Source organism: Gekko japonicus, unplaced genomic scaffold (assembly GCF_001447785.1).
Source record: "Gekko japonicus isolate JY-2015 unplaced genomic scaffold, Gekko_japonicus_V1.1 scaffold28, whole genome shotgun sequence".
Classification (NCBI taxonomy): Eukaryota; Metazoa; Chordata; class Lepidosauria; order Squamata; family Gekkonidae; genus Gekko; species Gekko japonicus.
The window spans coordinates 273,908-286,585 of NW_015177010.1; the positions used below are offsets into that span (position 1 = coordinate 273,908).

The window sequence follows — 12,678 nt, forward strand, 5'->3', positions numbered from 1 at the left end:
CTATTGAAGGAAATTTAGGCTAGGTTTTTAGGGGAGTTACTTTTGCTTCATGCTAGGGTTTTAGGGGAGTGGCTTCTGAAAGATAATATGCAAAGTAATGACTTTCTGCATAGCTGGGGATTCCCCCAAGTATATAAAGACCACTTCCTTGTCTGTGGGTGTCCTCACTGTACTGTGCACAGAGGCCAACCTGTTACACATATGTTTAATGAGAGGAAACGAAGTAGGAAAACCACGTGTCATATACTTGAACTCTAAATCACTTCCCTAACTACCATGCTGCAGTGGAATGTTCATGGCGATGTCATCATTTCTGTGCCTTGCTTCATACATGTAGCTAGGAGAAGCACTGACATAATGTCATGTAGGAGCAACATGAGCCCACCCTTTTCCCCTTCCCTCTTCTCCCCACACATATGAACTGTGAGCTCCCATGAATGGCCACTGATGTCCTTCCCCTTATTTTACTGAGGGCTGGGTCAGCATATCTGATTTTATTTTTATGATGAGGGGGACAAGAAGCTTTACTATTAAATATAGTGCTACAGTGGGTACAGGATGAATAAATCCTTATTTTCCTGAACCCCATGAACCTCTAATTTATGTTTGCTTAGTGTGCAAGTCAAAGTAGTTTTATTTTCCTTTTTTGGGACACTGGAAGTTAGCACAAGCAGTTAAGAGATACATGCTATTCTTTTATTGTTGTATATGAAGAAGTGAGTAGTGACTCACAAAAGCTCATACTCTGCCATAATGTTTTTGTAGTCTTTAAGGTGCTACTGGACTCTTGCTCTTTTGTACTACTACAGACAGACTAACACGGCTACCCATCTTGACCTATCACTTATTGTTGTGCCAACAACCTGTGTTACCAACAGTAATCACAGATACAGAGGATTATTTTTGTTAGTCTCATCCATTCCCCCCCTGAAAGGATGATTTTGTTAGACACATGATGACATCTGAAAGGCATACAGCCCTGTGTATCATTTTAAAATATATTTGTGGCATAGTGATTGAACATGCCAATTTTCCAGTAGGACAAAGAATTAAACTTGTCTTATTTATTTAAATCCATGCTCATGCTGCTTCTGGCTCCAGGCAAGTGTTGACACCTAAAAAATGTATACAAATAACAAATTCAGAGTGAAATTCTAAAATGCTGGCTGTTTCCTTGTCATTGTGATAGTTGGGACTTTTGTGAAGGAAGGGCCTGTACAATGCACAGAGCCCAATTGACTCCAACACATTGTAGGCACCACCATGGAATCTCTGCTGGCAGAGGCAGGAATGGTTGCAGAGGTGCCATTATATAGATTACATGGCGGGGAAGGAGATAGATAGAATGGCCTGTTTCTAGGACCCAGGAGTCAGATGAAATTGAAAACCAGCAAAGTCTTTTAAGAGAATTTGTTGTACATAATCTTTCAGTGTGGAGAATCATTAAGCTGGTGAGAGGTAGTATTCGACTGAGTCTGCAACACCATAAGAACTTAAGGAGCCCTGCTGTATCAGGCTAGTGGTCTTTCTAGTCTGTAATCCTGTCTTATACTGTGGCAAGGGCCAACAACAGGACATAGAGGCCAAGGCCTTCCTAGCACTGGCATTCTGAGGTCTACTGCATCTGAATATGGATGTTTTCTTTTGTCACCATCGCTAGTGCTGTTGATAAACTTATTCTTGTGAACATGTCTAAACCCAATTAAAGCTATCTATGATTGGGGCCATAATTGCATCATGTGGCAGCAGATTTCATATTTTAATCACTCTCTGTGTGAAGAAGTATTCCCTTTTGTCCATCCAGAATCTACTGCCCACAATTTCATTGGATACCCCAAGCTCTAGTCAGAGGTCGATTCGGGGGGATCACGGGGAATCGCCGTTCCCCTGGATGAGGTGCGGGGAGGCGGGGCAAACAATGAAGCCCCGCCCCTGCTTCCGGCTGCCCCGCTTCCGGCCCTCATTCAGCCAGGAGGAGGCAGGAGAAGCGGGAGGGTAAGTTGCATCCTCCCCGCCTCTCCCCACCCCTGCCTGCCTGGGGCTCGGGAGGTTCTGGTTATGTCAGGGGGTGTGGCCTTATGACACACTTCCGGTGATGTCAGGGTGTGTGGCATATGCTAATGAGTAATGCTAATGTGTTCCCCTAGCTCTTTTTCTACGATACGACCCCTGGCTCTAGTATTTTGGGAGAGGGAGAAAAAGGTTTCTGTGTCCACTGTCTCCACCTGGTGCATAATTTTAGAAACCTCTATCTATAATTTTATAAACTTTTATCTATCCCCTTAGTCATTGCTTTTCTAAACTGAAAAGTCCCAGGGGTCAGCAGCATCCCCTACTCCCATCCCTAATGGTTTCCAGATGGGAAACAGCAAAGTGTACACTGACAACCTTACCAGAATGGAAAATAAATTTAGCTGCTTGCTGATGCCAGCCCTTGAGATGAAGGCTAGATTTTACATATCTCATTTGCATTGTAAATTTCAAAGCTTCCCTCCAATAGAATTTAAGGTTGCCAGACCCCCCCAACTGTCCCGAAAGGCACTGTGACAACATCACCCAGAAGTGACATCACCACATTGCTGACACTGTGCAGCGACGCTCTAGTTTTTGGACAAAACACTATGTTAAAATCAACTACAAACCATAGAGTTTTACCCCAAAACTAGAGTGTTCCCCCTGACATTGGAGACATTATGACATCACTTCACACATGTGGTAGAAGATCCCCAAAAGAATAAAGGGTCCCCCCCCACCCTTGCCGGCTGCCAGGTAACACCTGGCAAACCTAATAAAACTGGATTGAGATAACCCCCTTGGCTTTTTGGTGTATCCCCCCCACCCCCATTCCATTCCTTGATCTCACGAGAGTCAGAAGAAACTGGTGTTATATGTTTATAAAAGTCATATCTCTAAGAGACTAACCTTTTGATGATCATGCTCCAAATGGCTTGGGAATTCTGTCCCTTTATCTTGTTATTTAACATTCAGAAGTTGTAGGTTGTTTCAACAGGTGATTCAGTAGAAAGTAAAGCTCTGTTTCAGGGTTATTGTTGTTTTTGTTGATCTCTTTGTGTAGAGTCCAACACTGAAAATGAGGGTCTAAATTATATGCTGTGACTATGTATTTTACCATAATCCAGTGAGGGGAAAGTTACGGAAATTTTGTTTTCAGTTCCTCACCCTCTCCAGTGCATGACAAGGCGATATTCATCAACTGCAGTTTCTTCATCACTACAGCAGTGGGGTGAAGCTGCATCTACTGGAATTCTCCCTGCTCAGCACATAAGGGGTAGTTTGTGGCTCAGAATTTGAAAACCCAGAGTAGGATGGGAGCAGTTGTATTGTATGTATGGTTATTTTGTGTGCTTGTAAAGTTACAGACATTCTCTGTTTCTTTCTTTCTTTCTAGTTCTCTCAACTAATTAAAATTTTCAACTCTCTGGGTCCTGAGAAATTCCCTCTTGTGGAGCAATCATTCTTTCCAAGCCATAAGCAGATGGTGAGTATCTTTACTTTTTTGGTATGCTATAGAGGAAGGGACTGTGATTCTGTAAGGTACAGGAAAATTTCTTTCCTGTTTTTGTTTAGCTCTTGGGAGAGCACATGGGAAAATGTAGGTACATGAAATTAATATTTGTGCTGTTGAAAAAGGCTCATGTGTCTTACAAAAGGGGATTTGTTCAGATGAAACTGTCCTGATGTAAATTTCTGTGTCTTCAAGTCTGCAAAGACAGGTGTGTAATCATGCTTTTCCACATATGTGCCCATTAGAACATACTCCTCTGATTCTGCTGATTCATTTGATCAATTTTATATGTTAAGACCTGTTGTCCTGAACGGCATCTTCTGTCTCATTCATGTACTTCTCATGGTAGCTGCTAATGTACCAGTCCATATTACCTTCTATTATGCATACAAATACCTGAATTAAAAAGTAAATAAAAAACAAGAAAACACAGAATTCAGTACAGCAGTGCTAGCATCCTTATGCACTGCAGAGAAGAAATGTAATATCTACCTATATACTGAGCACAAGAAGCTGCCTTATACTGAGTCAGAACACTGATCTGTCAAGATTAATATTCAGTTGGGTAGGAGTCAAACAGCAAGATTCAAGTCCAGTATTACTGTTGTTGTTGTTGTTCAGTTGCACAGTTGAGTCCGACTCTTCGCGACCCCATGGACAAGATCTCGCCAGTATTACCTTATAGAGTGACAAAATTTCCAGATTCTGATAAAGGGCGCTTTGACTCTTGAAAGTTTATACCCTGGAGACAGTGTTCCCTCTAAGATGAGTTAATGTGAGCTAGCTCAAAGCTTTTTAGCTTCCAGCTCACACATTTTTGTCTTAGCTCAGGAAGGATGGCTCCAGAGCAAACTAATTTATGAAGTAGCCAAATCGCTCGCTCACAACTTTCATGCCAGTGGCTCACAAAGTAAAATTTTTGCTAACAAGACACTCCACAGCTTAGAGGGAGCATTGCCTGGCGAGGTCTTTGACTCTCAAAAGGCCTGGAAATCTTATTGGTCTTTAAGGTCAGTGTTGTCTACAGAAAGTCTCCTGGGTCTCAAGTAAAGGACTTGTTCCTTGCTCCCAAAGAAAAGTCCATGGAAATTTAACTAATGGCAAATGAAGGTGGAGATGATGATCTTCTGGACATGATTTAAGCGGATTAGCAGTATCCAGCAATCTGTAATCAGAAGATGTCTCTGGGATTCAGAAAGAGGAACATCATGATTTCATTAGTGTGCGATTGGGAGACTGTTATAATTCTGGATTGACTTTCCTTTGTGAGAGTGTGTTTCTTGGCTTGCTTAAAGCTATACTGTATGTTCATTGCCACCATAAATACTGATAAATAATTTCAACATCTGTTCCAAAGACCCATAGACGAGCAATGCAGCAGCCACAGCAAATGTTCACCTCTACTCATGCATCAGTGTCCTGCCATTTCCAGTTTAGCACCCTCTAAACGCATCACAAATCACTTATTACACTCAGGGTTTTGTTGCCATAATACAGAATTGATGGCTACAGGAGTGGGATAGCTGGGCGTTCACTCCAAAGGAGCCTATACTTCTAAAAATTCAGAAGCAGCTACTATAACTCCAGGGTGGGTCCCATTATGGATCCTCTTCTGCTGGCCTGCTGTAGTAGGAGGATTCCCTTATTTTCCTACAGCATGTAGAAGAAGAGTGGGTGAAGACTAGACACTGCAATGGCTGCACCCTATTCCACCACCCTGGAGCATTTATGCCTTTGGTATGAATCTGGCAGTTCTACTCTAGGGTAGCCTGAAGCAGTTGGCTATAAATTCCAGTCTTTTTCTCACTCCCTCTCCCAGTCCAAGGTTGGTTTTGGAAAGCTTCCTTTTATATTTATCTACAAAGTCACTATCTTCTTCCCTAATCTTTCTTTTCCTAGTGTAACTTGAAAGTCTCATGGTCTGCATGATCGTCAGCATCATTAAAACAGAGTTTGTATAACACTGACTCATGGCAGCAATTTGTTAATATTTCATAACATTACCATAGGAAAAACTAAAACACTAAAATGTAATAAACGCTGAAATATATTTTAAAAAGTAGAGGTCTGAAAAAGCTGGAACCTTCTGTATACAATGCAGATGCTCTACCACCGAGCCATGGCCCCATTGTGCCATCTATGTGCATGATCATTTACAGAGATCAAGACAGGCAGATCCCATTCATGAGAAGCTTAAAATATAAAATTTGACATAAGGAAGACAACAAAGGGCAGGGAGGGAGGTGAAGGTGGGGATAAGCAAGGGAAGAATGCGCGTTCATTCCAATTGCTTGTGCTTGTTTGTTTTTGGTGGAGGTCAAAGATTAATTTTGAAAACATGAGTTTTGAGGCAGAATATGAATGGTATTCCCAGTAGTCATGTATGGCTGCGAGAGTTGGACTATAAGGAAGGCCGAGCGCTGAATAATAGATTCTTTTGAACTATGGTACTGGAGAAGACTCTTGAGAGTCCCTTGGACTGCAAGAAGATCAAATCAGTCAATCCTAAAAGAAATCAACCCTGACTGTTCCCTGGAAGGCCAGATAATGAAACTGAAGCTCAAATACTTTGGCCACCAAATGAGAAGGGAGCACTCACTGGAGAAGACCCTGATGCCGGGAAAGATTGAAGGTCAAAGAAGATGGGGACGGCAAAGGATGAGATGGTTAGACAGTGTCATAGATGCAACGAACATGAAATTGAGCAAACTTCAGAGGACGGCGGAAGACAGGAAGGCCTGGCGTGATCTGGTCCATGGGGTCGCGAAGAGTCGGACTCAATGGTGCAACTGAACAACAAAAATGAACGGTAGCATCATGCAGGTATCCTTGGGAAAGCTTCCACATGAGTCCACATGAGTCATGGTTAGTCACTGCAGCCAAGATATTGAGGCAATACCTCCATTTGTGTCTCAATATCCTGGCTGGGGATGGGCATGAACCAGCTCACGAACTAAAGTTTGTGATGAATTTTGACCAGTTCATGCTTTGAGAAGTCAAGTTCATGTCAGCAGTCATTTTGACAGGTGCAAGTTCAGGAGGTTCAGGAGTGTATAGAAAGGATGCTGTGCAAGCTAGAGACACTAAACTCACAAAGGATCCATTATGAAATTGCAGAGGTAAGAAATGGTACTATATCAGGAATATAGGATGGGATATTTTTAAAAGGTCATCTCTTACTATAAATTTGTGAGCAGTTAGGATGAGCAGAACAGGAATCTCTGTTAGGTTATAACAATACTGGAGAGTTTAAAGTGACTGTCTGCTTTGTCCATCCCTGAACATCTTTCTGAGCCAATTCCTGCACTCCTTGCCTTTGTTCATAGGTTTCCCCAGAACTTTCTTTTTCTTGTATCAGAACAGCTGTAGGAAAGAACAATTGACTGCCACTTTGGTACAAGTCAATTTGTCAAGAAGCTCAATTCATGTATATCCATCAGCCAAGGAATGCTTTCTATGCTTATGCCTCATGCCATCTTTCCAGTTCTGTAGAATAAATTATAGTACATGAACAAAACTCTTTGCTCCCATAAATGGTGCCTGAAAATTTTCACACGAGTTCAGGAGCTGTTCTTAATTATTCCAAACTGATCAAAGAGAGGTTTGATGGGAGGCAGGAAGGGAGGGTGTGTCTGCAAATGTTCAGAATTTTGCTCTGTAGCTGCTCGGAGATAGGCAGTGTCTTCTCAAACCTTCCTGTGCTCCTGCTAGAGCACCATCCTGTGGTGAAATTACCAAAGGGTACATTGATTTCTATTCAAAGAGAAATCAAAGAGAAGTGAAAGAGAAATCCTTCTCTCAAAAGAGAATAAGAGGAATCAATGGCTATAGCTTTAAAAAGTAACCTTTGGAAAAAGCAATTCCCCTCACCGTAACCACTATAGTTTGACTACTGGATGAAGAAGTGTTTACACAGCTGCAAAATGAACTTGAATTAACGGAATGCGGTTTTGGTTGTATTTGTACTTGGTCAGTTCTTTGTGAACATTATCATCTTTTCCCCAAAAAAACCCCCAAACCAAATTAAATTATATGTATTATAGTGATCGGAAAAGGGTGCAGAAATGATCAAAGAATACTGGATTCTACTCCCAACATTTACACGATAAAGAGGAGCTTGCAATGGCTAATTGCAATATGCAAATATCCCCCCACCTCACTGATATTTTAGAGGCATAACCTATGATGCAGTCTTTCACATTATAGGTTCTGCCCAGATTAATGACTTAAATGTATTGTAACTCATGCTGCAAATGACTCTCAAGGGGGTTTACTGATAACTAGAAATTCATAGGATTGAGCATTGTATAGATTGCTTTAGAGGTATTGTTTTGTTGGTTTTATTGTTGTAAGCCGCCCTGAGCCGCTTCGGCGAGAGGGCGGGATAAAAATCAAATAAATAATAATAATAATAATAATTGAGATGCCATCCTAAATACCTTCATTTATGGTTTACTTCTTAGTAAAGATGGGTAAGGTTGCCTTGCAAGAACATAACAAGAGCCCTCTAGTTCACTGTTCTGTTTTCAACCAAAAAATGGCCAGCAAATAAACTAAAGCACAAAAAATATGATAGAAATAAAACACTTTATTGTTTTAGAATAAAAGAACACTATAAAAAGTGAACATTATGACCTTAAAAGACAATATACATTCAATGGATATAAAATTTATAAATAACAAGCAAGGAGGAAAACTGTAAACAGTGCTACAAAATTTAGCAAAAAAGTACGTTCTTTCTGTGGAGGATTTTTCTCCCAGATCACTCATAAATGTCCAGAATTGTCAGGATGGTAATGCAGAAGGAAAAGCAGATTAAGGCTGCAATCCTATGCACCCTTTTCTGAAACTAAACTCCATTGAGTTCATTGGGGCTGGCTTCTGAAGGAAGAGGCATAGCACTGGTTTCCTTTGAAACACTGTTGATTAGCACAAATTTGGAATCAATGGAAAGGTGACAACTGACTTGAACAGGGATGGCTAAATGACAAATGCTAAGCTAAACTTAGCAGCCTTAGTGCTGAAAGCGAGTACAGTGGAGAGAGGGTTGCACTTGGGTCAGGCTTACCTGGGTTGCAGTTACACATTTGTCAAGGCAACCTATAAAATGGGAATGATGGCCAAGGTCATTGTGGGAGTAAATAACAAAAGGCTGTAAAGCACTTTACAACTTTTTAAAAAACTAAAATATACACAATATCTTAATTTTTTAAGTTGTATGTACTTAATCATAGTACTGAGGAATTTGGAGATCTCCCAAAAGAGTTGTATTTTTTGCTGGGTTCTTCCCACCTTCACTCTTCTCCCTCCTTTTGCCTTTCCATAAAAGAAAATGCTTTCTGTCTCAGCTTCCTCATTCAGTAGGGTGGAGGGTTGTGCTTGCTCCTCTGCCTTTGCCCATTTAGCTGTGCTGCATATTCCAAAATAAGTTTTGCCTTCTGCTGTGCAAAATGAAAATCCACATGCAAAAAGAAATCACTTTGTTGGATTGGCGGTCTAATTTTGATTTGCTGCCGCAAAGCCCAAAGATATACAATAGCCTGTACAGCAACACTTATTTTTGTAGCAAGTCATAAGATTTCTGCATTATCAGTACCATAGTGTGTCAGCTATGGTCTTAAACTTCTACAGTCAATGAAAATAATAAAAACCCACAGAGCTGTCAATCAGTGGAAATACAAATTAAAATCTCTGTCAATGAGAGGCTGCTTCCTCTTCTTGCTTTCCAAGGAATGAACCAAGGCAAGTTTTCTCTTCAGCAATGGGACTCCACAAGCGGATAGTCAGGGCTTTATAATCACCGCTGTTGCAGGTGCTAAGCAAGGGGGTCCCCTCCCACCACCATTTTATATAACTGGCCGCACTTAAATGGAAAACATCCACTTCAAAAGTGAAAAGTGTTGGTGAAGACAGTTTTTTTAAAAAAAATTCAAGTCCCAGTGTAATTTTAGGTGGACTAGACCAATCTGAATAGACAGGTAGATGTCTGGCAGTCTTATTAAAGCATAAGATCTCCAGATTTGTCTACCTGACAATCAGGTTTTTAAAACTGCTTAGTTGTTAAGAGTTAATGTTAAGGGATATTGTATACAATACAGCTGCAGACTTGAATTCATGCACTTTGTGGCATGCCTGCACAGAAGTTTTTTTTAAAAAAAAAAATTCTATGATGGAAAGATACTCCTTAATATGGACCGCTGGCCTTGGCCATGCAGCCAAGAGAAGGACCCTGTTAACCACCACCAGCTGTGCAGATTTCCACTGTCCGTGAACACTTAGGTAGCCTTATCTTTATGAAGTTCTGTCAAGGCTTATGTTAAAGTGGAAGCATCCTAAGACGAATCCCAGTCATTTCAGTTTTCTTAGGAGTAAGCCGTGCCCTGACCTGGATGGCCCAGGATAAACCAATCTCATCAGATCTCAGGTGCTAAGCAGGGTTGGCCTTGGTTAGTAGTTGATTGGGAGATCACCAAGGAGGTCAAGGGTTACTACGCAGATGCAGGCAATGGCAAACCACCTCTGAACATCTCTTGCCTTGAAAACCCTATGGGGTCACCATAAGTCGGCTGCAACTATAAATTGTAAATTTAGTTCCTCTGGCTCTTTTAAAACATTAGTTCAAGATCCCTTCTATCACCAAAGGCACTATGAAAGTTCTGGTAAGCCTTTCTTAATAATGACGGTTTCCAAACAATGAGCATCTTCCTTCTGGAAATCAGTACAAAACTTCAATCATATAACCATAAAACTTAGGTACACTTGACAAAACTCACTCTCACTTTCTTCTTGGGATGCCTTGTCACCACACAATGGTCTAGGGCCTTGTTTCACTGCTAGAATGATTGCTGGAAGCATTTGTTGTTGGCCCAATTCTGAGTGCAGTCTTGGTATGAGGGCTAGTCTATACAAAGCCATATGATAAAACAGGACTGTATTACTCCACATTGGAGATCACATGAAAGAACTATCTACTATATTTTCTGCATGTAGAAAACTGTACGCCATTATATTATTCTCTCTGACCTGCTGATTTTCTATGTGCAGAGATTTTTTTCATGGACACGTGACCCCTACCTCCAGTCTAAATTCGGTACAGCCAGGGGCAGTTGTACTACATGATCTCCTCCTGCCAGTAGACTACCACTGACATTTACCGGGATTAAATGCACAAGACAAAAGGGGTAGGATTGCAGTTGTGAACCCCAGCTCAGCAATCTCTTCCAGGAGTGGTTCTTCCAGGGCACTTGTAAAACTACCTTGGCCACAAGGACTGAGTAGCTGATTTCGAGGGGGGGGGGTAACAACTACATTCATACTTGTGTTTATCAGAAGGCAATTTTCAGTTTATGACAGCTCCGTTTTCTTACATGGAATGAAGTGAAGAATATATATATTCAATGTAAGATAAACAGCGACACCAATAAAAAGAAAACAAAACTTGTACTAAGTGTCAGCCCTGCATCCCGCACCACAACCTTAGTAAAATATATAGTCACCCATCTCATCAGTAACCCTACTGCTTGACAACATTAAAGTGTAAAATATGTTTTATTTTTTATTAAGAGATTTTTAAATTATATTTTTCCATTATAAAACAAACAAATCATTCAGTCTACAGAGAAGATGGGGCAGCCAGCTCCAAATCCATCTTGCCAGAAGTCATACAGAGTCTCTGACCACAGATCGGCTTAACTATGTTGGAAGGAAAACATCACATCATCCCCCAGAAATTATCCTTTAGCTCGTTCAGACCTAGAGCTTTAGGAAACACATCTGTCTGAGTATGTGGAACCAAGTTTATATAGTCTCTCCCCATCTTGTCTGTGCAGTTTCTGTTGATTTCACTGTGCGTTCCGATACAAACCATTTCTGAGGGGAAATTACCAGTGGGTAATTCTCCCCCTCCCAGTAGTCACCTGACAATGTAATAATGTGAAAAACCACCAGTGCCCCACCCCTGTGTGATAAAACTAATATTTTACCATTCCCTGAAAAGTCCAAGAAACTGAATGTTTTGCAGTATGTTTGGTTAGCCTGCCATCTTGGGACCTTTTCGTAAGACCCATTTTATCACATGAATATTGACAGGGGAAATATCATTGGCATGGTGATCCTTCAATCTCAAAAACAGTTGTGTGACTGAAAGTACAGTTGGAGGAAGGGAAGCGCATAGTGTGGTAAATAAACACAGATTATTATCACTAGTGTAGAAACACTGACATTCCAACAGCTTTGAGAATTAAACAAGAATAAAATAATAAGCAGTGACTTGGAATGTATGATCGCTCCTTTTAAGCAACAGAATCAAACCTTTCATTGCTTATAGCATGAAACAGTTCCACGTCCTGTCAAAAATAGCTTATGTCTTCACTTCTATATACATTTGAGTTCAGTAAAACACTATTTTGGTAGCTAATTTCTTAGCCCTAACTGCCATCTTTTATCCCCTTTCTCTGGCACTCTCCTTGTCCCCATATCCAGATATCTGTGTGATTCTTTTATTTTGTATTAATAAGTTTACATTTATTTGAGTTTTTCCTAGATGTCGAAAAGGCAACTCTGCAGCCAGACCAAAACGCAAAAAGTATAGAGTTGATTTGGTTCTCAACAAATCTTCTTGTTTGCAACTAGAAGAGAGATTACCTCCATTAATTGGAGCTGTTTTTTTTTTAAAAAGCTATTGTTTATGCTCTGTGCAAATCCAGAGCTACCATGGAACACACATTTGGCACATGGCAGGCATTTTGATATGGTGCTTCTAATGTACATGACAACTGGATTCTCCCACTGCTCCATCCAGTACAAACATCATAACTTTCTTGTCCTCCCTCAGGCATGTGGCTTGTTTTCATATTTTTAATCCTAATCCTAACTGGTTTCATTTTGTCTACATGCTGAACGCATGAAGAAGCAGTCTAGGAAGCCAGAAGAGAGGGGCTGGAATTATGATTCAAAACCCAGCTGGGAAATTTTTGAGATTTTTGTTTTCCTACAAAAATATAGATTGTATTGCTATATAGATAATGATATATAACTGAGAGCAAACACTCCCTTATTTATCTGGTGTTGTAAACACAAATTCCCAGATAAACACCTTCTGAAAAGAACCAGTGATAGCAATTCTTTTTTAAAAAAAGTGATTTAAAACAACA

General features: G+C 40.6%; 1 protein-coding gene across 2 annotated transcripts in view; it reads left to right on the forward strand.

The window, feature by feature from the left end:
• SYN3 (synapsin III) overlaps positions 1 to 12,678 on the forward strand; it is a 290,629-nt gene that overhangs the window by 64,257 nt on the left and 213,694 nt on the right. For both annotated transcript variants that reach the window (XM_015427584.1, XM_015427582.1), the window contains one exon: positions 3,410 to 3,499. In XM_015427584.1, coding sequence (XP_015283070.1) covers positions 3,410 to 3,499 — 90 coding nt within the window. The remainder of the gene's footprint in view (positions 1 to 3,409; positions 3,500 to 12,678) is intronic.